This window comes from Taeniopygia guttata, chromosome 4, assembly GCF_048771995.1.
Source record: "Taeniopygia guttata chromosome 4, bTaeGut7.mat, whole genome shotgun sequence".
In the NCBI taxonomy this organism is placed as follows: domain Eukaryota; kingdom Metazoa; phylum Chordata; class Aves; order Passeriformes; family Estrildidae; genus Taeniopygia; species Taeniopygia guttata.
In genome coordinates, this window is record NC_133028.1 from 36,042,731 (window position 1) to 36,069,424 (window position 26,694).

The following is a 26,694-nucleotide window of genomic DNA, read 5'->3' on the forward strand; positions in this document are numbered from 1 at the left end:
GTTAAAGTTAGTTTTGAAGTAAGCAAAATAGTCTCTTATCATTAAGATTACAATCACTTCCAAGTAAAAGAAATATTCTTAAACTGAATCATAAATGAAGCTGCTGCATTACCTAAGGGGATGTATTTCAGTCTCATCCATGCTCTAGAAATGAAAACACGTAGGCACTAGTAACCTGTGCAATAAAAAGACACAAAACCATATTTCAGCTGCTTGTTGCAGAATAGCAGAAAAGTTGTCAGAGGATCCTTGATAAGACAGAAGTATGATCCAAATCCTCTTAAATCCTCTCCTTACAGACAACACACTGAAGATGACAGAAAAACTTTAAACTCAGAATAGCAAGAATTTATTACAAGTTTATTACAACTAGACCAATCGACATTTTCAGTAAAAGAAAGCTGAAGTAATCACAGAAATACAGAATGGCTTGGGTTGGAAGGAATCCTAAAGATCTATCAGTTCCAGCCCCCCTGTCATAGGCTCCTTCTACTAGACTGGGCTGCTCAAAGCCCCATCCAATCTGGCCTTGATCAAGTAGGACAAAGCATAAAGAAGCATAAAAGCAAGTATCTCCCTACACACTACATCTTTTTTAGCAAGGTGCTCCTTGCTAATTAAATGGCTTTCTTTGTTATACTAAGTGCAATTTGTCTGGTCCCCAAGGAACAGAGACCACAAGAGATCTGCCTGCATTTATCCTGGCTCTCTTCTTGACACAAATTGAGGAAAGAGAAATACTGTACAGCACACAAGGTAAGTCAGTTTAGGTTAAGCCCTTAAGTCTGATCTAATAAACCACCAGCTGACCCAGTGACTGTAGAACAGTGTGCCACCAAGAGCTTTTTAAACACCCATAACCTTCCTGCTTTCTCTGTCCAACAGATAAATACATTTCTACATACTGCAGCCTACATTGTCATTAGCATGTATTTAGCATGGTAGTTCAACTACAAACTTCTGTAGAGTATCACCCACATTAATTCATTCTTAAACAGAGACTGCAGTGACTCAGAGCTGCAAGCCAACAGAAAAGCACCTGTTAGTTATCTTTACCCTCAAATACACCATATGGGTTACTACACCATAGATGAGACATGACACAAATTAAAAAAGAAACAAACTAATTTGTATGCCAGTTGACTTATTTCATGCTAAATCTAGCCATTTGACATTTTATTGTATTTTAGTAGTTCAGAATGCTGTTATGACAACAGCCAAGCCCCATGAAGAGGCCAAAGAGAAGGAAAGCACCAAGCCCTGGGGTACAGTTCTTCTACTGCAGCACCAGGGAGAAAATCTGTTCCAGGTAAGCAAAGCTCATCAGATTCTGACCCATCTTTCCAAGATAAAGTCTAGTTCCTTTTCTAGTCTTGACAGCAGAGACACTAAGGACCCAATCAACTTTAGTTTTCCTTCTTTACCTGATGCCACTCTCCACTTCAAGTCTCAGGAGATGTCAAGTTGCATCTATGCACAGAAAGGCCAACACTTATTGCCTAGAAAGTTAAACCTTTTTTTCACTTAAAAAATGTAATGAAAATAATTCTTTTTCAACTCCTCAACCTGGAGAGTGCCTTGCTACATACACAAAAGGATCAGCAAGGTGACTTTCTCCTGCATCTGATGTGCCAGCAGCTGTAGGTATCACAGGAGAAGTAAAGCAACAGAAGAACAAGGCATTTCTAGAAAAAAAAATTGCATAAAATGGGCTGCTAGGGATACTGCCAACTCCAGAACAATGCTTCAGCAGATGAAGGCTATGGGAAATCTTCAAATACTCAGAATTCTGGTGGTTCTAATCAATATCATCATCGCACATTTCTGTAAACATTACTGTAAACATTTAATGCTATCTACTTGGTTCAAATGCCACCTTCTGTTCTCTTAATTTCTCTCAAATTTCCAGTTTTGGTTACAGTGTTCTGATGAAGATGATGCCATTACTTACCCTATTTGAGAAGGGCAGAAGGTGAAGGCGGGAAATTTTTCCAACTCTTTCTTCCAGACAAAAGATAAATATCAGGAAATATCTTCTGAAAAATGGACTGCAGAAATGATGGCATAAAATGCAAGATGCTTTTATCCTGTCTCCCTCCTCCAAATGATTAGGAGTACCACATTTGCCCAGGGCTATGTGGTCTGGAGCAATAAAATCAGGTTTTGAAAAAAATGTTTAGTCAGAAGCATACTTAAGCTATAGCAAATTGCTTCACAATACTTGGAATAACCAACACCTTTTCGGCCTATGATGCAAGAGAAAAAAGGGGAACATATCATAATTAGACAACTGTACACAACTTTTCTTTTTTAGAGGGATTTCATGAATGCTTAACTGGAAAAATTATGAGTATGAAGAACAAAATGGACAATTGCACCATCTCTATGCTGAGCTGACTGTAAGATGCAAAAGGTCCTCCAGATTTCAAGTCTTCTTGTCACCTGGAGTATTTCTTACCCTCTTCATTGAAAAAATGCACTGAATTTTTTTTTACTGTCCTTGCACTGCAATGAGGGGCTAGCAAAAGAGGGCTTTTTTTAGTAATGTAGATATGCAACATTATTGATTAATAAAAATTAAGATGAAAAATAGGCTGAATACCTGAAAATAGTGTTGTATTGATGTTTTAGCCACACAGTATATGCTGATCCATGTAGTCTAACTCTTTCTACAGTATTATTCTACTGATGCCTCATGTATACACTGTCAAGTGCTTGACAAACAATTCCTGTAGTTTTTGCAACCAAATGGAAGAAAGAAGCAAACATGAGAATGGAATAGTTTGCAGCAATATTGCCACAATCCAGAACAGCACACCTCTGTCACTTGGATGTTTTCTCTGGTGACTTCTCATTTCACTCCTGTGCTCTGTGATCCTCAGTTGCACCACCTTGTCTGCCCTGCCCACCAGCTGGGCTCAGCCAGTACTACACTTACACTCAGTGCTTTGCTACGATTGCTAAGAACTTTATTCCACAGCCCTTAATAGTTCAGCAATAATAAACATCTCCTTCCTATCCCAAAAACCTCCTACGTCCTTTTTTCCTGGGAAGCTGTGCCCTCCAAGATGAAAAGGCTTAAAACACAGCATCACTCAAGAGCTTCAATACAAGATTTGTTCTCATCACTACATTTCAACATTAAATGAAGCTTGTGACCTTTCTAGTTGAGTCATTGTTCCTTCCATGTTCTGTTTCACTTTAGGAATATAATTCATTTTAGGCATATGTTTCAATGAGATCTTAAAAATAGAACTCATGTTTATTCATATGGACATCAGGAATTTTAAAGAATTTCTAAGAGGTCATATGTCCAGCTTAATTTCCTTCCAAAAAGCAAAAATAATTTTTCTTTTCCTGTGTAGCACTATTACACAGTGGACTAGGAAGTAGCAAGGCTTTTAATTTTACCAAGACCAAGCCCATTTTTTGAATGTTCTCTATAAATTGAAGAAAGAAATAGATAAAACTGTTTATTTTGGACTGAAACTATCAAAATTTAAGTAATTCAGTTTTAAGCTGTAGAGATAAGCAGGTAAAAACAAGCTGTGCTGGTTTTGGCTGGGGTAGAGTAAATTTTCTTCCCAGTGGCTGGCATGGACTGTGTTTTGGGTTTGGGCTGAACACAGAGCTGATAATGTGGAGATGTTTTTGTTACTGCTGAGCAGGGCTTGTACAGAGCCAAGGCCTTTTCTGCTTTTCATCCTGCCATGATGACGAGGTGACACAGCCAGGACAGGTGACCCAAACTGACCACAGGGATATTCCAGACCATACGGCATCATGCTCAGTATATAAAGCAGGGGGAAGAAGAAGGAAGGTGAGGAACATTTGGAGCAATGCCTTCCTAAGTTACTGTGATGGGGCCCTGCTCTCCTGGCGATGGCTGAGCACCTGTCTGCCCATGGGAAGCAGTGAATTCATTCCTTTTTGCTTTGCTTGTGTGCTTGACTTTTGCTTTCTGTATTGAACTGTCTTCATCTCAGCCCATGAGTTTTCTCACTTTTACCAATAGAATTCTCTCCCTGTTCCCACTGGTGGGGGAGCGGGGGAGCAGCTGCCTGGGGCTTGGCTGCTGACAGAGCTTAAACCACAACACAAGCATTCACTTTGAATTAAAAGACTTACAATATATAATCCACAACTTTACTATAGATAAAATCCAACTTTTATTATTTTTCAGAAAAGGTCTCCAAAAGAAACAAGAACTATCATTAATTGTCATGTTCTAAGTGGCTGAGGCCAGCTTCTGTGGCTCTCCAGGCATCAGTGATGAACACTGCACTGGTTCACGCCTGCAGAGGAATTTCATTCTTGCTTCTCAGTCATCTGGGACAGATGGATATTTAAAAATAATGCATTTCTTTTATATAACTCAGCAAGTAAATGACATTTACATGACATTAAATCCATCACTAATGGACACGCTTGATCAAGGGATGCAGTTTTCTGTGCTATATCTTGTCTGCCTCAATTTTTAAAGACAGATATTTCAATCTCATTTCATATTTCTTGCTATTAAGGAGCAAACTACATGATTACATTTTCTTTTATCTGGAAATATTGTAACCACTCTCAATTTTACCACGGTCTAATTCTGTCTTTTTTCTTTCAGTTGCTTTTTAGAATTTGATAAACCCTACCATTTTGCAAGCTTCTTCAATGAAACAGCCAGCTAAAGCAAAAAACTGCATTGTATTCAAATTATATATACAGTCTAAAACCCACTTTTGCAAGTTCCAACTGAACTCCCAAAATTTCAAAAATTCGGAGTATTTATGTAATTACCTTGTGTACAGCTTGACTAGACAAGAGAAGGGAAATAACTTCTGATCAGTTGTGCTCTCTGTGATTTGATCTCATCTTTCCTTGGCCTTTCATTCCTAGTTTTTCCTACATAGAAGAATGTGGGTGGTATTTGCCAATAAAGTAGTTATAGTCCACTGAACCACTGAGGTAAGATAAGTTCTTATCTGCTTCAAATACTTTAAAAAGTCCAAAAAATCAACACGGTACATTCATTTGAAGCATAAAAGGGAAAAAAACCTGCAGCAACACTAAACTAATAAAAAATCAATTTATTGAACAGACAAATCTTGGAAAATAGACTACTCTTTCTGTGACACATACAGCTAGTGATATTGTTTGTTTTGCCGTGAGGTAAACATGATGAAAATAAAAATCTATCTTATAGCTTTGTTTTAGAAGCCATGTAATGTGCTAGCACAGCTGGAGTATCTGCATCTTTTAGATAGCCAGCAAGAATGCTATAATATAATCCACAAACTTCCTAAATGGGCTCCACTAAACCAGCCTGTGCTTTCAAGCTTTACACATTTCTCTGCACTTGCCATGCAGTATCTTTTATTTGGAGCATGGAAGCCACTGTGGGCACCTTGAGACCACAGGGCCAATAAGAAAGGTGGCCATGCTGCACCTGAACTCCAAGTAATGGACTGCCCTGACACTTATTCTGTCAGTGCACAATATCAACTTGAAGCTGTATGAGATTAATGATCAAAACATTACTCTCCAAGTCAACACTGGGAACTGATATCCCACTGCCTTCTCCTAACATGACACCAAGGATTAACTCCCTTAAGGGAAGTCCTCCTCCATAAGGGAGATCCAGAAGAGACTTTTAACATAGTCTTTGTGTTTCCAGCTCAGGTACACTATGGCTGGCATTTCTGACCACACATCTGGGGAAGATGCAAGTGAACAGCACTCTCCCATCTACACTGACTCCATAGCAATGGGACTGTAGCATTCCACTGTTCAAATTAATGGGTGCACAACACACACAAAGATGCATGAGGCTCCTTCTTGCTCGGAAAAATGGAAGTCAGTTTTCTCAGCACAGTGCCTCTGTCTGCAGGATACTCTCATCATCCAACCAGCACAGCAACAGGCATTTCTCTACAGCAATACAATCTTTTCAACAAATACTCACTTCTTGTTAACACTTTTGTTATGAAACTTGAAGTTCTGGCAATTCAGACTCTCCATGTAAATACCGAGAATGGAACATTGGCTAAAAATTGATCTCAAAATGACACTGAGCCTTTCCTCAGGGTATAATCACCCCAGTAATGCTGTTTCCATCTGGAGTGACTTCCAAAAGCCCTAGGCATGTACATTACTTGTGGGTTTCAAATAGAGCTACTAATAACTGCATTTATGAAAACTGTGCCCTTCACTTACTGCATCTTACAGAGAAGAGACATTACAAAGTCTATTTATGATCTATCCAGTTCATTAAATGGGTGTTTAAATTGGAACACAGTTCACTGAATCAAGACCTTTACATGCTAGCCTTGCACTTTAACTTCTAACAAAGACAATTTTGTTAAAGCCTGTCACAAAACTCAATTCAAAAGCCTTCTGCAGCCCCTGGGAAAGAGAGTCCGTTGTGTGTAACACAGCAAAATCTGGCCTGCAGCTGAAAAATGAAGAGTCAGTAAGGCCGTTCATACTTTAGTCTGACTGGGGAGTGAGAAGTGCCTCTCAGGAGGAGGAACTGCAAAAGCGAAAAACTGTCAGTATTTCAATCTCCAAGATAAGAGAGAAGCTACATACATTAGGCATCAAATGCCACAGAAGGATGAACTAGCAACAGTACAGAATTGTTTACTGTACATCAAAACATAATCAGCAAAAGAAACCAAAATTCATGAAGATGATACTGCAATCAAAATACACACACACACAAATTCACTGTGTTTTGCTACTGTCCAATAAACTGCAAAATTCTTATATAAAAATGATAAAGCAAAAGCAATATAAAAGAGCTTCTTCTGTAGGAGACCCTACATTCCCATGGTTATCAACCATGCCAGTATTATTGCTGCCAGTGATCAGCTGCCTTTTGGACAATGTGCTTTCTTTTGAGAAATTCTTACACACAAATGACAGCTGCACAACACAGGAGGTATATGCTCTGTTTAAGCCTGTCATATTCAAGTTATCCAAATCAACATTTTTTCAATACATTACTTTATGATCCAATATAGACTTGGACAAATATTGTAAGTTAAGACAGAAAAAACCAGACTGATTCACTATCGCAAGAAACATTTCCAGTAATTGATATAAATAAAGCAAAACAAACAAACAGTGCAAAAATTCCACGAAAACCTGTTACTTTTCGCTTTTCAATTCACTTCAATTGACAAAACAATGGCCTAAAAATAAGGTACTAGGCACCTTTCAATTTTTAATAATTTCAACAGAACATGAACAGCATAAGTCCATGCATTAGCTGTTGCTTCAGACATAGTGTTTTACCTGGAAATAGAATATTTTCCTTTTGTTTAGTATAGCACTTCCAGTTCTGTAATTTCTGACAGTATGGTAGCTGCAGATTTGTAAAGGATGTCAGATTTATATAAGATGTCTCAAAGGAAAAAAAAAGCCACTTGCCCATTCTTCCTACAGAGTGAAGAGGCTCAAAGCTAACTTTCTCATTCGATTTAAAAAGGAAAGTTTGGAAGGCTTCTGAATGTCAACACTGATGCATTACAGGGATATTTATCTTCCCATCACTGCAGATATACAGCAAAACCTGAAGGGGATATTTTCCATCTCTGCTGCAATGAGAACTGTGGAACAGCAGAAATATGAATTACAAGATGCACCTAGCTCTTGCAGATTAATGAAAACTGTATTTTTTATCTGCTGCAAATGAACTGCCTTTAAATTTTTGTTTTTGCTAATCTGTTTTGGATTTAAACTTCTGTCTGATAGATGCTGGGTATACCAGGCTGATGTTTTGGAGTGGGATGGCTACATTTTCGCAGTCAGTTTTTGCAGTGCATTTATGTCCTGTCTGCGTGCACCTTTACACCCACACGCTGAGCTGGATCAAGGACTCTCCACAGACAGCTGCATGAGCACGCCACATGAATTTGGCATCCATAAGCAGGGTAAACAGCAGCACTGAGCTAGTTCAAAACAGGAGTGAGGCAGGGGGGAAGCTGCTGGACACCAGGGAGAAAGGTATGTGCAGAATGGCAGGACAGCAGCTGCCTGACCTGGGAGGGTTGCTCCTTTTGCACCTTTAAAACAACACTACACAACTCAACCACAACACTACACTGAGTCCAGAGGAGGGCCAGGGGGATGGAGCATCTCTCCTGTGAAGGCAAGCTGAGACACTTGGGGTTGTTCAGCCTGGAAAAGAGAAGGCCTTGGGATGGGCTTAGGGCAGCCTTCCAGTATCTAAAGGAGACTAGGGAGAGGGACTTCTTAAAAGGACAAGGGAATGGCTTCAAACTGAGGGAGGGTCAGTTTAGATTAGATATGGGGAATTAATTCTTTACTGCAAAGGTGCTTAGGCACTGGAACAGGTTGCCCAGAGAAGCTGTGGATGCACCATCCCTGGAAGATTTGAAGGCCAGGTTGGATGGGGCTTTGAGCAAACTGGTCCTGTGGAAGGAATCCCTTCCCATAGCAATGAGGTTGGTACCAGATGATTTTTAAAGTCACTTCCAACCCAAACCATTCTATTTTGTTTCTTTTGTGAACAAAACAAACACCAACAAACCTTCCCCACCAAGTTATTCTCTTTAAAAATTTTTCTCTTTTGGAGGAGACCCACTTGCTGTGCTGAGAGCAAAGGCACGAAAGGCAGCACACTCATGCCCCTAATTCATTTAGGGCCAGATACTCATGGTGTACTAAGAGTACAGAAAAAAAGAGTATCAGAAAAAAACCCAGCAGAATTGCCCAGTTGTGTGGTTTATTGAGCCACCACACCCAGATCCTGTATCAGAAATAATCCAACTGTAAATAATCCAAGTAGGAGAAGCCCACAGCAGTAAAACAGACTGAGTGGTCTGGGTGAGGGGTGCTGCTCCTCTTCCCCAGGAGCCCATTACCGCTTTCCCAAAGATTCCTCTGGTATTAACGGTAACACAGGAAGACTGTTATGCTCTACACAACAAAGTATGTTTCTATTCTTAGCAACATGAATCTCCCTTTCTTCTTCCCTTTCAAGACAAATCTACACACATACTATTATTTTATCTGTTACTGCAGAATTCAGGAGAGAGCTGCATATTCTTAAATTCGTGGAGGAGAGGGAAGACATGCATAACCAGCAGTTGCCCTCCACGAGGAGAGGTCACTTTTCAGGAAAGCTCTGAGTCTCAACAGAGTTTTCATTAAAATATATATATTTAGAACTGGTGACTTTTCACAGCATGATGATTTGCACACATATTCTAGGTGTACAAAATTACCCTTTCCTTAGAAAGTGCACCCAAATGTCAGGCAGCACTCCCTTCAGAGTACTTTTCCTCTCTTGTATCCAGTCTTTTATGCCACTACAGCTAGATAAGAAAGGGTATTAGGGAATGTGTCAGCCTAGTGCTGGTATGTCTTCAGTCTGCAGAAAAAATAAGTTAAGGAACCCAAACTTTAAAATAAACATATTAAGGTAAAGGAACATCATGGAGGTTAATATGCACTGGGATAAAATCAGCATCAGTTATAAAACATTTGAGTTGCCAATATTGGTCTTTTTCACATAGTTTAAAGTTTCTTTGAATACTATAGACCGTACAGTGTAAAAGCATTTAAGGAACATTAAGAAGTGACAGAATTAGTAAATACATGTAGGGCAGAAAATGGACTTCCTACAGGAAAGTTGTTGTGATTTGGTGTCAGGCTTTTAATAGATCTACTAAATATATACTGCTGAAAAGTTTCCACATGTAAAGCCAAAATGACTTACAGAATATCAGCAATCTTAACTTCCTCATCAGTAATACTCGGCTTTAAAATAAATGCCCATGTATTTTAGGAAATATATTAAAAATATGATGCTCTGCAATACAGAAATCTCAGCTTGGAGAATAAAACAAAGAAAATACCAAACTATTATTTCTGACATTCAAAAGCATTCTCATCAATGAACAGGTTAAGGCATTGGAGTCAAGATTATTTTTTAAGCTAATAAAATATATTTTTAAAGTTAAAAATCATAATGAATTCTGCTTGCAACATTATGCCTTTGGAAACATTAAGTAGTACATTATGGTTGCTAGATAAATTATAGATAAAAGTTCTGTCTGTTTCTTAGAAATTAACAGCTGTGAAGCCATTCCTGGAAAATTATGATTGCTGGGATTAGATTGCAAACAGTATTTTAACAAGTTATCAATACTGAATAAATTCTGACAAATATCATACAAGATAAAACCTGTTCAAAAACCTGTTCAATCTGCCCCTCCTTTACAGCAATGCTAACTGGCCAAGTCTATCAGTAAAAATTTTGGTGCTTAATGTTTAAGGCTGTGAAGTCTTCTTTAATCGTAGACATGAATTGTAGAGTTTAAAATGAAAACTCATTTTTTTGCATAAAAGCCTTAGCATTTGACAAACCCATTGGAAAATATATTGCCCAAACTATTATAATGTCAAGAGGAGAAGTCTGACCATTTATCTTTCTTCCTTACTTCCAGATATCCATGTCACTTAATACCTTACTGCAATGCAAGAAAATTCTTTAGCTGTTGAACAGGGGGTCATGAGAATAAGCCTAATTAACTCCCCAAATTCCCACAAAGAATGAATGATGAAAAAAAACAGAATGAGCAGGAAGAAATATAGTAAAATGGGAAAGTCATCCTTCAGATGAGGATGAGATTAGAATAAGAACATGAAATAACCAAGATATAAGCAAGAACGATGCATCTCACTACACTAACACAGACTTGTGCTGGCTGCAGTCAATGATCACCATCAAGGCTCCTTGTAAGGATCCAACCATACCTTTGTCACCTGATGCAAACATGCAGGATTATTTTATAAAGTTTATTTTAAAGAAGAAAACTACATCATAGTTTCCAGTAAATATAAATGTTAAGAACTGAGCATCACCTCACTGTGAGTCAAGCAGCCTCTCTGTTCTTGGCTTAAGAGCAAAATCATAACTGGGTACCTCTGATTACCTGCAGTCCCCGTGTACAACTCACACACACATACACGCGAGTCAGCTTTGATTTGGAAATTATGCACCCCTGGGAAATATTATCAAAACAAATGCCTCCCAAGGAGGCACAAGGCATCTCTCAACCACGAGATCTAGGCATATGAGAATCAGAGTAAAGGGGACGTAGGACAGATGAAGTGTGCTCAAGGACAACAGATTTCAAAGAATTCTAATTATTTTTAAAGTAGGCCAACCCCCAGGACATATCCATTTCATCCAGAAAAATTAATCCAGCCTGCTCCCTGCCATCCTCTTTTCCCAAGGCCCCTCAGGCATACACAAAGATTAAAAGCTACATGAACTATCCTGGCAGTCTGCTCCCTTTTATCACAACAGCTTGACAACTCCCCTGTCATCACCAGTCTTGGTAGAAGATAATAATGGGAGCAAAACTTGTTAACTCCCTGAGAGATGACTGATGTGCCTATTCATGCAAAAGGTAAGCCTGCTCTCCAAGACAGAAACTCTGCATCTTGCAGAGATTTCTCCCCCACTGTTTCTCTACACAAAATAATGGTGATGACTTTGACACTTTGGACACCTACTCACTGCTCTGTCAATGAGCACTCAAGGGTCTCATCATCCACTGCCAAAGCTGGGCCAGAGTAACAATTCACCCCAAGTTTGGTATTAAAGTCTTGTCCCACACTTGATTCCAGCGTCATGGATAGCTGCTCCCGTTGATGATGGTTTTCAGATGATCCTGAAGAATGACATTATGCCTGGAACTGCTCAAAGAGCTTCACAGCCTCACTGTCAGGTTACCATTTCTTGGCCTTTCTTAGCCCAAACTTTCCTGTAGTGTTCACATAAATAAAAAAAATAAGCAAGTATTTAAGTAAACAGAATAAGGGACAGAAGGCTCACCAAGATCACACATATGCATCCAAGGAACTAATTCAAAGTCTTACTTTAGACACCCAGGGTGGGAATACCTCTACAGAGAGTACTCAAGAGTACCAATTTAGTAACTTGGTAAGTCTCGTGCTGTAGGAGTACCTTACTTACATCGACTGAAATATCAGAATTTCGAGCTGAGTATCTCCAAAAAGCTATCCAAAAGGCAGCAGGAGATTCTTGCCACTCACCAACATGAGCTGAGGCACAGGAAACCCATGAAGCATTGCTCTGTATTTGAGAGCTCCTGGCTAAGAACTCTGCAATTAGGAGTGTGTGATACATTTCCTACGGCTAGAATCTCATATTCCATCAAAAGAAGCAAACAACAAAACTCCACCTACTGCACCTTTCTATCTCTGCTGTTTACTGAGACACTGTTCTCATGCTATTGCTACTGAAGGTCTTGGCTCTGTACAGGCAGAACATCCTTTATAGAGGGGAGGGAAATAAGGGTGGAAAACATGGAAGAGGCTAGAAAAAAACCAATACATTTCATAGCTGTGGTTTAAAGCTTCTCATAGACTTTGAAATGTTAGAATAACACTGTGGGAGATGCAATAGCAGAGCCAGAGCAGGGGAAGCAGTCCAGTAAAAGCAATATATTACAAGCCTTGAAGAGCTGACTTCAAGGCCTCATTTAACCGAGAGTGTAACAAAACTTGTTTCAAGACTAAAGCATGCAGAGAACAATTCATTTGCTCCGAAGATCCCATTATCTTAATTCTTTCTTTCTTGATCCTCTTTCCGCAACTAGAAAAAAGGGAACTTTCTTTAAGAGGTAACTTGGTTACTTTTATAAGGTTTTGCTTCAAAATGTTATTGCAGATGGGACATTTTCTGCAGCAGATTTAAAATGGTAAATAATTCTCTGTCATAGATAGAATTCTTATTAAATAACTCAAAAGAAAGACAATGCCTCAATATATCAAAACCATAAAGGCAGGAACTGAGAAATAAAATGGCATGCTATGCTTTGTCTCTTTGTTAATTTATTAATGCTTAAAAATAATTTTTAATACTGCAGGTTAAAACCAAAGCAGATTTTAACCTCAAAACTGTGGCAAAAATGCTTGAATACAAAAGACTATATTTGATTTAATTAAAAATATTATATTTTTAATCTAAAACACAGTATTTAAAATAATACCTTTCTGCCTTATTAAAAAGATCAACTCAACTCAGAACAGCTCTCGCTGAGCTATTTTCATTGCCAATTTCTTAAAAGACAACAAAAATAAGTATGAAACTTTGTGGGCTGAGCACCATCTGCTCATGCTGTAATTTCATTAACAATTATATTTTGAGACTGTCACCTGTAAAGCAAGTTTTCCACATGTAAACAGCATGCAAAACTGGTATGCTGTTTTTACCTTTTACTTTCCTTCAATTCTCTCCTGCTGCTCAGGGGTTCACACATCAGTGCTGACTGCTGCTATTTGCAACTGAACTTGCCACAGGGAAGTCAAAGGAAAATCCACTGTAGCCTAGGTAAGCAAGAGCAATACTAAAAAATGTTACCACATTCAAGGATTAGAATGAGGGATTCAAGAAAACACAGTAAGAGAAACTCAAAAGAACTACAGGCCACCATAGAGCAGCAAGCAATTAGTTTATTATAATAGAGACAAAAAATAAAAGAGCAATTTGTTCCCTTGCATACTTATGCAGGGAAAAGCAGGCTTAGTTCCTGATTAATACAATTCTTTTTAAAGTATCATCTCTTAATTACAGAAGCAGTAATTTTTGTTTCAGTAATAATGTCTGTATGCAGCCTGGTAAGAAAATTGTTTTACTTCCACAAGGGAAATCCATGGATTTTCAGAAAATAGGAATTTTGTGCTATAAAATGCACCTGGAAGGACCTGTTTCAAAACCAGCCCTCACTGTTTTGGGTTTTTTTCAAATTTCAGAACTGACAATTCAAATGATATTTCAAAGAAAAAGCAAACATTTCAAAATTATTTGATCCCAAGCAAGGGGAACACACCAAGAATGCTTGTTTGAAAAACAAAGGTAGAATACAAGTATCAGCTTTCTCCTCCATATCTTTGTACAGCTATTAACAACAAAATAACTGTTTCCACAAAAGCTCGTGTCTTCCTCACAAGCTCCTTCACAGAGGAGGAGGCTATAATTAAACTGATAAATCCTAATTTGCCATAAAGCACAACCTTAAACCATTTAAGTTTATAGAAACCCACTGAGTTTAATTTTTTCTTTTACAACCTGTATTAAGTGAAAAGCCAGAAAAGCCCCAAATCCAAGCCTGAACAGTAGCACAGGTTGTGTGGACATGCCTGCTGCTGGCTGCTAACTACTCCCCTTTGCTGGGGACATCTTCCTTCCTCAGCACACCACCTCAGCATTAGTACTAGGGGGAACCTCACTCTCAAAACTGTGTCTAACCTAACGCACTGTGAGGCAGAGGTGCACTGCTAAAGACAGATTCAAGCAAGAGAATTTCTCTTTGATTCACAAAAATATTACAGAAAACTGATGGAGGAGGTGGCCTTTTGACCAGCATGAGCTCTACTGGAGTTGAAGCTGACCAGAACTGTGGGGGACAACAAAATTATTTCTTTAAAATACATTATGAAAAGGCAATGCAGAAATTAAATCAGCCTGTTACAGGAGGATGGCCACCTCACAGTCAGGGATACTGACAAGGTGGAGATGGTTCAACACTTTCTTTGCCTCTGTCTTCAACACCAATGATAGACTAACCTGGCTGTGAAAATGTTAAACTCCCAGTTGACCCTGAAGTTCTGAGGAATCTGCTGCTCTAGCTGGATCCATATAAATATATGGGACCTGACGGGATTTATCCAAGAATGTCATCACAAAGCCTCTCTGGGTGATTTTTGAAAGGTCGTGGGAATCTGTAGATATCCCAGTTCACTGGAAGTTGGTTAACAATGTTCCAATTTTCAAAAAGGGCAAGAAGGAGGACCCTAGAAACACAGGCCTGTCAGTCTCATTTCAGTGACTGGTAAAGTTGTGGAGATAATTCTGGGAGAAAGAAAACACAGTCATTGGTCACAGCCAGCACGACTTCATGAAGGGAGCAAAATGCTGCTTGCCAAATCTGACTTCCTTTTATGACAAGGTAACCCAGGTAGTTGATCAAGGGAAGCCAGTCAATGTAATCTTTTAGGATTTCACTACAGCTTTTGGCACCATCTCTCACCATCCATCGGGACAAAACATCCATCACAGAGCTGGAAAAGCATCAGTGGTGACAGGACCTGAGGGAATGGCCTGATGCTGTGCCAGGGGAGGTTTAGGTTGGATATCAGGAAAAGATTCTTCACCCAGAGGGTGGTTGAGCACTGGAACAGGCTCCCCAGAGGAGTGCTCACACCACCAAGCCTGACAGCTCAAGAAGAGTTTGGACAACGCTCTTGGGCACATGGCGCGACTTTCAGGGACAGTGCTGTGCAGGGCTGGGAGTTGGACCTGATCATCCTTGTGTGTCCCTTCCAGCTCAGAATACTCTGTGATTCTATGTTGCTAATTCTAATGCTGCTAATTTTAAACTAATTGTCCACAGCAGACATTTGTTTTCCATACTTACAGAGTAAATCTAGTAATTAAATGTAACTGTTGTCAGACTTAAAGTCCTCTCAGTTTACATGGCCTAGTTACTGTAAAAAGCATCCTCCCAGCCCCCCCACAAGGTAGAAGTCAAACCTACTAATGTAGCAGCTTATCCTGCCCTATTTCCACTTGGCAGTCTCCTGTAATGCTGATTTAATATCTGACAAAAATAGGACAAAGACGCTGTCATTTTTGATTAGAGAACGTCAGCTCAATACAAGCAATTTTAACTCTGCTGAGCTTGGGTTAGGGAAGGTGAATGCTGCTTGGCCATGTGGAGAAAAATCTACATATCTACTTATGGATAATGTTGTCCTCCTGATGACCCAATGAGTCTTTTGCAATAATGAAATTCACTAGCATCAAAATTTCTACTCCTTCAGCTTAGGCAACCATATTCACTAGCTTTAAAACTGAGAGTTAACTATTACCTAGAATTTCATTTAAAAGAGGAATTTATTACATGTTATTTTCAATGCCCCAAAGCAGCACAAATTACCACTTCTGTTTTGTTTTGGCCCCTAAGCAGCACAAATTACTACTTCTGTTTTGGTTTTTTTCCTCCCAAAACCACAAATTACAGACTACCCAGTCGATGGTGTTGATCCAAATTTCTGTGGTGTTACTCACAGTTTATTCTTTAGGTACTACAACAGATTAATAGTTTTACCTGTGTGATCCCCAAGACAGACACAACTGCTACATTTTTATTGCATTATCTTAGCTAAGTGTGCAGAATCACCTTTCATTCTATGCTGAGGATCCTGCCAAATGTTCCCTGGATACCCTAGATCCCTCTTCTCCTGCAATGGGACTCTTGAAAAGCAAATGCCAGTCTTAGCTTAAGATCTTTGATTTTTCAGCTGTTCAGTTATTTTACATTATTCACAGATGATAACACCTGGGGCTAAAATAGGACAAAAGGAATTTTGTCGCATACATAAATATGGTGCAAACTGCCCTTTAAAGAAGAGTAGACATATACATAACTAGCAGTCTTGAGATAATGAGTTCTTTAACTAACTTAATACAAGGGCTTTTGAATGACAGACTTCAAGAAATTTTTAACATAATTAATTTATATATGTATACTAAATTGTAGGTATCATATAGGCTTTCTTTTTTTCCCCATTTCTTCACATTATTTGCTCTGTGGTCATTGATTCTGCAACATAACTGGAAGCACTTGTCAAATTAGTTCCCTTTTAATATGATAGGGATTGAGGTTTTTATACTCTCCCAAGGGTGATACATTTTCACAAGCTTTTTCAAAGCAAATTTAGATTAAAACACATATTAAAAATACCATTTAATATCTGAAAACATTTTGCCTATTATTGTTGCTAGCAGCACAAAAGATTGCAGTAAGAAGTGATGGTTACTTTCTACAACAGCAATACTTTGGCTATAGCAAGCCCATTACCTCACTGCACACAGTCTTCAAGCAAAACTTGTTGAACACGCAAGGTGTTAATTTCTGGTGAATGTCACACAAGAAGTGGTGACTTATTACAGCTCTGATTGTAGAAGGCAGTGTGGCTATGTCTAGCCCTTCACCCTGAGCTTTTCAAACCCAGGTGATGAATGATTGTGTTCAGCTTTTAGATAATGCCAGAGTAGCAGAATTGATGCAGTGTCCTTTGTGTTGGTGTCACTCCATTACAGAAAGGCAAGCCAGTTTAAAAAGTGACCCACGTATAAATAACTACACAAAGCAATTGGAGAGAGATTATTATTATGTCATTTGTCATACCACTATGCATCATATTTTTACCAAGTTCAGAAAACTCGAATCCTTTCACTACTGAACACCACTGCCCCTTTTACATCAGCTTTTTCACCTTATTTCAATTCCTGCCTTTCCGCCAGTAATGATATCAACAGCAAATTCCTGTGTCTCAGTTTCTGTTCTAAGCACACTTACTCCTGAAGGGAAAGTGAACAATTTCCTCTGGGATTTCCACACAAAGAATCTAATTTAAACCACAATAACACTTCAAGTTCAGTCTGCAACTTGTCATTAAGATCTCAGTGACAATCAAGCCAAGGTATACAGGATATTAGCAGTTGTTAAAGTGGAGGAGAAGGGGCGTCACCAGAAAGCTCAGAAAAAATGTCCATTCAGCTTTTATTTCTTCTTATTTTTCTAAAGCTTCTGCCTCCACATCATAAATTCTCCACTTTCTATTGGCCATGTGGGAATTGTAATGTTTCAGCTTGGCAGTTGGTGAAGGCCCACAGCCCCAGCTGCAAGATCATCATCTGGTTTCCTGAACTAGAGGGATGTGCTAGAATTGTCATCTGACCAGGGCACTCAGCAAAGCCTCCTCTCCCTGTCCAAGGGCAACCACTCTTCCCTCACTCAGGCACGGCTGCTGTGACATCTGGCAGCAAGGACAGTTAGCTGTTCTGGAAGGGAAATGGGAGTGCAAATATCTCAGGGTGGGAGACTGACATCCTCTTAAGCACATCTGGTACCCAAGATGTGCACACCTGCAGGGCTGGTAGGTTGAAGGGGACAGTTGTTGTCCAAATACTCATGCACACTTTGAAAAAACCCTTGCAACACAGTCCAGAAAGTCTGGACTGTGAACTACTGGTAAACAAATAAGACCTAAACAAAATCCCAGTAAAATCATGTCACTTACAGACACAAAATTAAATGCCTTCAATATATGGCAAGTCCATTGGTGGCTCAGGTGTAGTGGCTATGGAAAATGCTGAATTTACTGCAATGCTTCAAATCTGAAGCACCAGGTTCCCAGAGCAGGCCAAGCAGCCTGTGCCAAATTTTCAGGAAGTTCTCCTCATTACACCTGTGAACAGGACAGACTATGGAATTTATTTCATGGGTTTTGCAGTTTCATCTCTACATTTCTGCCTTGTGCAAGGTCAGGCACACACTTTCAGCAAATGTTTTACTACCTTACTAATCTCCCTCTGGACCCTAGGAACACACTGGATACATCCTTACTGTCCTTCATATAGACAAATGAATAGGGTCATTTGTAATTGGTCAGATTTGGAGAGTTAAAGTTGATCTACAGTACATTTACTCCTGTAAACAAGCTTTCAACTTTTCAGTAACGAATCTTTCTTTACTGTTTCAGCCCATTGGTTCTGCCTGCTGTACTACCTACTCCTTGACAACAGCAGCTTTAAGGCTGCACCTCTGAGGCTGATCATTAGTAACACATCTCGCTGGAGAACAACAAATACTGTAGCTGGGATCCCTACAGCAATCTTGTTACCATGAATGGCCTCAGTGGTGTGATTGGCACATGGTGTGACTCCTGAGGTGTCCTGCACAGGGCCAGGAGCTGGAATTGGTGATCCTAATGGGTCCCTTCCAACTCAGTATATTCTTTGATTCTGTGATCATAATCATTTCCTGCTGGCTCCAGAAACTGTGACCCCTTGATCCAGAAGACCAGAAGGTATCAGAAAGCATCCAAAAGACACAACATAGTTATCAATTCAATGATTCCACCTAATTTTTTCTCACAGTCTTGCAATCTCTACTATCAGATAGCAGGTATCCTTACTTACACAAAAGCAGATGTGCACTTAAGACTCTGAGAACAGACCTTGATATATTTTCATTGTTTCAATTTGATTTAGATTGGAAACTGAAAGTTCTTAAGGATAAGAGTTAGTTTGTCTTTATATATTTCTGACAATGCAAATGAATAGTTCATCTGTCACTCCAAATCCCACAAGCATGTTTTCCTCAAATGGATTCTTGGAGGAAGTTCCAAGTGAGGTTACCCAGAGAACAGTTTTGTCCTCCCAACTTCTGCATATACATCAGTGAGTCTTCTATTGAAAGGAAGGCACTACCTCCAACTATCTGTAATACTGCTATATTGTTTAGCTCTCATTTCCTTTCTACTTCTCCACTTTCATTTTTGTTTTGAAAACTCTCTGTACATTAATAATTTTTACTTTCCAAAAGACCTCTGAAAATTTTTAAATCAGTTAAAAACCTCCACAATATTTGAAAGAATAATTTTTAAAGGTACATATTTATTACACTAAAAGATTTTCTGTGTTGCCTATTGTCTGCTGCTATGGGCAGGAAAACTTTGAAGGCTATAAACATAAAAAAGAACAACACAGCATATCTTTTCATCTTTGCATCTTTAATGCTTTGGTGTTATTAAAAAGTGCCTAGGGTAATACTGCAGAGAGGAAAAGGATACCGCCTGAAGTTCGCTAAAAAAACTAAATTCTATTTTAAGCTGGTACTGTCTGACAAGGAATTTCATATTTGTTGGTTAGAGCTTTTAGTGCAAGAAAAGGGAGGAGGGTGTTGTATGGGAAGAAGATTTGTCATCTTTAGCTTAACAAACTTTTGGGTAACTGACAACAGAGCAAACACACACGTTTTTACGACTGAACAAAGAGCACACCACTGCATTTCTGAGAAGCGGTTAGGATTAACTCCTACTTCCCTTATGCTGAAGCTGTACCAAGGCACACGCTGTTCCCAGGTGAGCACACTCCAAGCTCAGCTCAGGGGGTCGGCTCAGCATCTCCTAACACAATGCAGGGTATGCAGGTCCCAACCTCTGGACACATTCCTGGGCTCTGACAGCTTCCCAGTAATATGCCAGAACACTGCTAGTTGGAAACACAGTCATTACTGTTTCATAACTCCTATCCCTTACCTGAGCAGCTTCTGAGGTGGAAAGCACTCCAACCCAAAACATGATTTCAGTAATAACAATAATGTTCCACAGAAAATTATGAAGCAGCATGTGTTACTCTCATATATATCACAAAGGCAAGTGAACAGCTGATCTAGCTAATTAATCAGATAGTCTATTTAGACTTCATCTTTGACAGTGTTTTCTTAATATAATTGTATTTGTTCTCAACAAAGACTGAATTATTTCCTGAGATGGCTGTCATGGATATTTCCTCCTCAGGTCAGGACCAGGTAATCAAGACAGAATGCCGCTTTATCAGGAGTAGGACAGTAAACACTCTTGCAATTCCTTTACTGGTACATAAACCAGCTAAAAAAGACTTCTGAATTAGACCTCACAAGTGAATGGAAATGGATACGAGGGCTCAGCTCAAAAGCCTCCGAACAAAAGCCTTTAGGCTCATGAGAAAGGACAGCATGATGCATTACAGCACCTGAGGAAGTTGACACAGCACACGCACACTGGGCTACAATACTTCAGTGGTCACACCAGAATAAGCATCTGAAGATGGTCACTGCCCTACACAGCAATGCAACCACATTTTTTTTTCCCCTGAGATTGTCCCTTCAAATGTCTGTTCACAGTCCTTTCCTGAGCAGGAAAAGGAATTTGGCTGGTTTTCATGCAAAATGTCTACTGCCTCACATTTTCTTCAGAGGTATACAAATAAATTCCCAAAGATTTTTCCACACACAGAAAATCCCACGTTCTGTCTAGAAGAACAGATTACAGAAACTTCACCACTTAATAAACTGCTTATCTTCAAAAAAAACCACCATGGCCTATTATCTCAGCTGTAACTGCCAAGACACAGCAAAAAAAACTGTAACACCTTCAGAAGGCAGAGCATCTGCTGAAGGAGCCCGAAGTCATTTCCAGTTTTCAAAAACAAGAGTTATGTCAACTCACTTGCCTTACACAATTATCTAAAGTATCTGAAGTAGCCCATTAGAGAGGTCCAAGATCGTTAGCAAACACTTAATAAAAGATCCATTTTTAAGATAATCAGTGGAAAATTTTATGACTTTACCAAGATTATTTTAATCTTGGCTAATCTTACTTCAAGCAGATCTCCTTAAGTCCAGTTATGTTCCTGAGCTCTAAAACATCTGGTGAAAACGGAAGAATTACTTTGACTCCTTCTAAGACCCTGGTGTCAAAGGGTCAGATTATTTTCACTTAATACAAGGCCATGGCAAGACTCACACTGTAGATTTGTTTGTCTGACCTTCTGTAGCATTTTTGGAAGTTATTTGAAGCTCTGCCTGCCTCACCTATCACCTGTGCTCCCACCATTTCGGCATGGGAGACCTGTACCACCAGCTGGGTAAATCCAGCGCCTTTTGGCTTTCCGTGCGCTGCTATTAAATTACCTGATCTGCTGCGTCTTGGCCAAACCTGCCCTTTGGTCAGCACAGCGTCGGGAAGCGGACCCGCGGCAGCTAGGTGAGTTGGCGAGGGAACACCTGCACCCTTTGTTGGAGCTCTGGGGGACCTTCGCGGGACACTTCCGCAGGGGATACCGGCGCGGTTATTTGGGGATGGAAAACCCCCAAAGGGAAGACGACCCCACGCGTTTCGGGTGCCCAGGGCAGCGGCGGCAGGCAGGTCCCGGGGACGGAGGGGCCCCGGCGGGACGCTGCCCGCAGCCCCGCGCCGGCGGCGGACACCGGCGGCGCGCTCCCGGCGGCCGGGGGGGCTGCGGCGGCTCCGAGCCGGGCGGGGCGGCGCGGACCGGACCTCGGCCGCCCGAGCCCCCTCGGAACACGGCGCCCCCGGGCCCCGCCGCCCGGGCAGGGACGCCGGCTCCGGGGGCCGGATGGGGCCGGCCCCGCCACTCCGCGCTCCCCTCTCGGGCCTGCAAGGCTCCGCAGGCCGCAGCCCGGGCAGCCGCCCCCCGCCCGCCCGCAGCCGCCGCCGGTCACATCCCGGGCGGCGGCCCCACCACCCGCTCCGTCGCGCCCGCCCCGGCCGCGCACTCACCCGCGTTCGTCCCGGGAGATCCGGCTCCTCGGCGCGGGGCGACAGCGAGGACCAGAGCAGCAGCAGCCCCAAGAAGCTGCCCGCCAGCAGCACGGCGCGCAGCAGGAAGCCCAGCTTCAGCCGCATCCTCCCGCCCGCCCTCTGCCTCCCGCCGCCGCGCACGCAGCGCCCGGCCCCGCGCACCGGCCGCCTTCCGCCCCCCGCGGCACCGCGCGGCACGGCCCCGCCGCCGCTCCCCCGCCTCCCCCGGCCGCCGCTGCTCTCCGGCAGCCGCCCGCCTGCGGAGGCTCTCCTCTCGCCGCCGCACGTACAAACTTTTTTTTTTCTTCCTTCCCCCTCCTTTTTTCTCCCTCCCCCGCGCCGCCCCGGTAGGCTGCGGGCTGCGCGCTCGTCTCCCCGCCGGGCGCAGCGGCCGGGGTGATGCGGAGCAGGAAGTGGCTGCCGCGGGAGCCGCGCGGTTCCACGTGGCCGCCCCGCACCGGGGCGGGAGCGCCTCGCCCCGGGCCGCCGCTCGCTCCTGCTCCTGCCCCCGCCCCGGCTCGGCGCCGGGTGTGCGCTCCCGTGTGCACCTGCTCCCGCCCGGACCGCGGCTGCGGCCAGCGCCCTGCAGCCCTCCGGGAAACGGGCGAGCCCTGGGACACCTCGAGTGGCGTTTCGGCTTTCCCGGTTGGGTGGGCAGCGTTGCTTGGGCACCGATTTGTAAAAATTAAGGTGCAAATGTTTAACTTCAGGAGCTGCGTACGGTAACGCAGGCCAATTAATTGTTGTGTGCAGCCTGGGCAGAGTAGACCTGGAAAGTCAACAGATTTTTCTTGGGGATAGCAGATTAAGTACAAGATTACAGAGATGCTATCAGCCCCACACCTTGTGTGTTATTTTGTTACTAATTTTCTGCACTAAAAGTTAGGCATCCTATTTCCTGCTTTGAAGGAATGCCACACGTGCACGTACACACGCACAGAAACCTGGTAATGTAAGCTCTCCAAAAACCAGAGTGATGCAAAAACAGAGTACTTCTAATGTAATACTATTTTTGTTTTTTTTTTTTTCTCTGTATTCAATACTATGCCCTTGCTCCGATGTTTTTCCATTCTATTTCTTATGTGCACCGGGAGGGTATCGGATCCATGGATCTTGAACTTTCAATGATAAGGACTGCAGAAACAAAACAGGATATTACACCTTGAACAGGATAACTCTGGAGGAAAGAACTGCCCACACCTAAGTGATCTTTGTAATTTGACACACCTAGCCACAGAAGTATTTGTTCATATAACTTGTGCTATAGCACTGTGTGTGTTTGTTTTTTTTTTTTTTCCCTTCTCTATTCTGTAAGGTCAAGGTATGAGACATAGACAAATGCAGTGTTTAAGGCATGAGCAACAGCTCTAATACTTACAAGTGTTTGCACAGTCCTGTGACTTCCACAGGAGCACAGAACTGTTTTCCTCAAAGCCCTCTCCCTGTCTGCAGCTGCAGCAGCCACACGTATATCCCAACACAAAAATTTAGGTGACTGTTTTCAGGTAGATAGCAACATCTGCATAGTGCTGGGAGGGACTTTTAGGATTTTTTTGGATGGGAAACACATAGAGTTGAGGTGCCCAGGTCTGAAGAGATCCCCTGGCTTGCTGAGCCAAGAAGGAAAAGGCAAGTTGGGCTGTAAACTGGGAAGGTTGGTAGGCTGTCAAAGAAGTATAGAAGCATCTCCCCAACTTTTCCTGCAGTCTTCAGTGGAGACCTTACTGCAGCAAACAATGCTCTTTTCTCATGTTGTTTCATTCTTCATTTTTGGCATCCCTTTTTAATGCCCTGTGCTGTTGCTCTCAGCACACTCAAGAAAGCAAGAAGAAAAATAAAGTTAGTTTTAGCACTGCATGGAGGATACAGCCATGAGATGTGCTGCTGCTCTGCTGCTGCTCCTCAGAGCTGAGAGTGGTGGGGACAGAGCAACTTGATGGGATAATAAATCAAATTTGTAAGGCTGCCTGCCGAAACCAGATTTTTTTCTTTTTTTTTTTTTTTTTCAGATGGAGGTGTATATTCTACATTGAAGCCATAGGCAAAGATAAGCCAAGCATCTGTGATTTCACAGAGAGCTACACCCTTGGAAGATGATGAAGAGCTTTGTCGTTTTGGTTTTACATACCTGAAGTCTCGCTGTCAGTGAACTCCCCCATTAGCTATCCGAGGACAATGGCTTCTGTACCAGGAATTTTAAACCCCCCTGCTTTGGTTTTATCCAGAAAGAGAAGTAGCTGATGCCCACTGGGAGGCAGTACGGGCCAATGGACAGGGTGTTCATGCCAGCCAGCCCCTCTTTGCCGGGGCCACCAATGACAGCAGATTGGAGAAGGCGTCATGCTTCTCTTTGACCATTATAGCTTCCTGCCCTGATTCCTCAACAGCAAGCATCATCTACCTTTTTTTTTCTTCTCACGCTCAGGCCATGCAGTCTGACTCCAGAAGTATTAGGTTAATACTGACCTTGGAAGTGTTTTATTTCAGTTGTATCCTTGTTAAGGATGTGCTGAAGTTTCAAATTCTTACCGTTAAGAATTAAGAACTGTAATTCTTACCGTTAAGAAGCACTTACAGTTCCTTCTATGTAGTAAAGTGCCTAAGAAGACCTATAGAATATATTTTCACTCTTGTTGAATTTGTATCAGCTAAGACAGAAAATTCAAATTAAATTTGGCTTTGGATTGCCTCCAGTACTATTCAAAACCCCTTTTCAAAGTCTTTTACAACCTGGAGAGAAAAAGATGGAGGGTTAAACATAAGCTTTAGTCCCACTTAGTGACAAAATGTAAGTAAATATAAATGTATATATAAAAACATAAGTATATATAAAAGTAAAATAAGTACATAATATATAAATAAAGATAAACCATGATGCTTTTACTATAAAGACAGTATTAAAGCCAAACACAAATCTGTTATTAGGGAATTATTCAAATCTCTGTTAGACTGATATTTAGTAATTCAAATGTTTCAAACAGGCTGGCAACTGTCAAAATGTTTGTATCTGTATGTGGACACCTACTGCTTGTCACATAGAAATCATATGTTCACTTCTCCATGTATGACTCCAAATAAATATGCCATGGCATTTAAGTCATTACAAAGCCTTGCTGCTCTTGAACCAGAGACCTAGGATGACCTGGAGGTGAGGTATCCGATTACCAATCCCCTAAGCCATGCAGTTGCCTTATTGCTGGGGATTTGGGGGATGGTGTTGGGAGCAGGGTCACTAACCAGTGTCAAAACCTCATGCAGTTGCTCACACAGGAGAAGTATCTGGATGTGGATCTACCCCTTAACTCTTGTCCTGAATATCTGGCCACAAAAAACTACTCTGCTTGTTCAGAACACAATGTCTGCAAGGAAATTCCTACAGACTTTTGTACCTCTCAAGGTGAAAATCATGTGTTACGAAGTTCCATAGTACAACAAGCTGCTATGAAGGCTTCACTCTACATAAAACCTCACATTTTGCTCATTTGAGAGTTGTCTTCTATCAACACATAGACAATCTTTGTAAAATCTGCACTTCAGAGACCAAATTTTCCTTCTACTTAGTGCAGAGAGCACAAACACAACTATTTTTTTTTTTGTCATGTAAATAGGTTTGAAATTAAATCTTTGAAATTAGCAATGGTGTGCTGGTTTTGGCTGGGGTGGAGTTTATCTTCAGAGTAGTTGGTATGGGACTTTTTGGTTTTGTGCTGGAAAGGATAACACCAGGATGTTTTGGTTGTTGCTGCACAGGGCTTGCCCAGAATCAAGGCCTTTTGTGTTCCTCACCCCGTCCTGCCAGACAGGAGGCTGGGGGTACATGAGGAATTGGGAGAGGACACAGCTGGGACAGCTGTCCCTCACTGACCAAAGGGATATTTCAGACCATAGGGCACCATGCTCAGTATATAAAGTGAGGGAAGAAGAAAGAAGGGAGGGGGACATTTGGAGTGATGTTGTTTGTCTTCCCAAGTCATCATTAGGTGTGATAAAGCCCAGATTTCTTGGGGATGGCTGAACCTGCACCTGCCTATGGGAAGGAGTGAATGAGTTTCTTCTTTTGCTTTGCTTGTGTGCATGACTTTTCCTTTACTTATTTAAATATCTTTTTTTCAACCCAAAACTTTTCCTACTTTTGCCCTTCCAGTTCTCGCCCACATCCTGCTGGGGGTGAGTGTGTGAGGTGTAGTGGTGCTTAGCTGCCAGCTGGGGTTAAACCATGACAAATGGATTCTAGACCTCAAACAGTTACACTTTCTTTAGATGTTTCCAGATATAACTACCAGCACTTCATCAAGTGCAGTATTTCCCTGCATGATATACTCTAGGCAAACCTGGTCATGCTTTGATTAAAGAAAGTGTTGGAAAATGCCAGCTGGCAGAAAGTAACTTCCCTTCCTAAACAGAATACTCTAAACACAAGCAACACCTTTGCTCTAGTGAAACCTTCCAGCTCCATGTAATCTCTTTTCCCATCCTGACCTTGCA

The 26,694-nt window shown here is 41.4% G+C and overlaps 1 protein-coding gene across 2 annotated transcripts in view; it reads right to left on the bottom strand.

Moving 5' to 3' along the window:
- The window catches only part of GALNT7 (polypeptide N-acetylgalactosaminyltransferase 7), a 70,649-nt gene extending 48,195 nt beyond the window's left edge, over window positions 1–22,454 (bottom strand). The window contains exon 1 of one of the 2 annotated variants that reach the window (XM_030271345.4): window positions 22,189–22,454. In XM_030271345.4, the coding sequence (XP_030127205.4) occupies window positions 22,189–22,314 (126 nt within the window). In that variant the 5' untranslated portion in view covers window positions 22,315–22,454. The remainder of the gene's footprint in view (window positions 1–22,188) is intronic. The other variant, XM_030271346.4, reaches the window with a different exon arrangement.
- Between the last annotated feature and the right edge of the window lie 4,240 nt (window positions 22,455–26,694).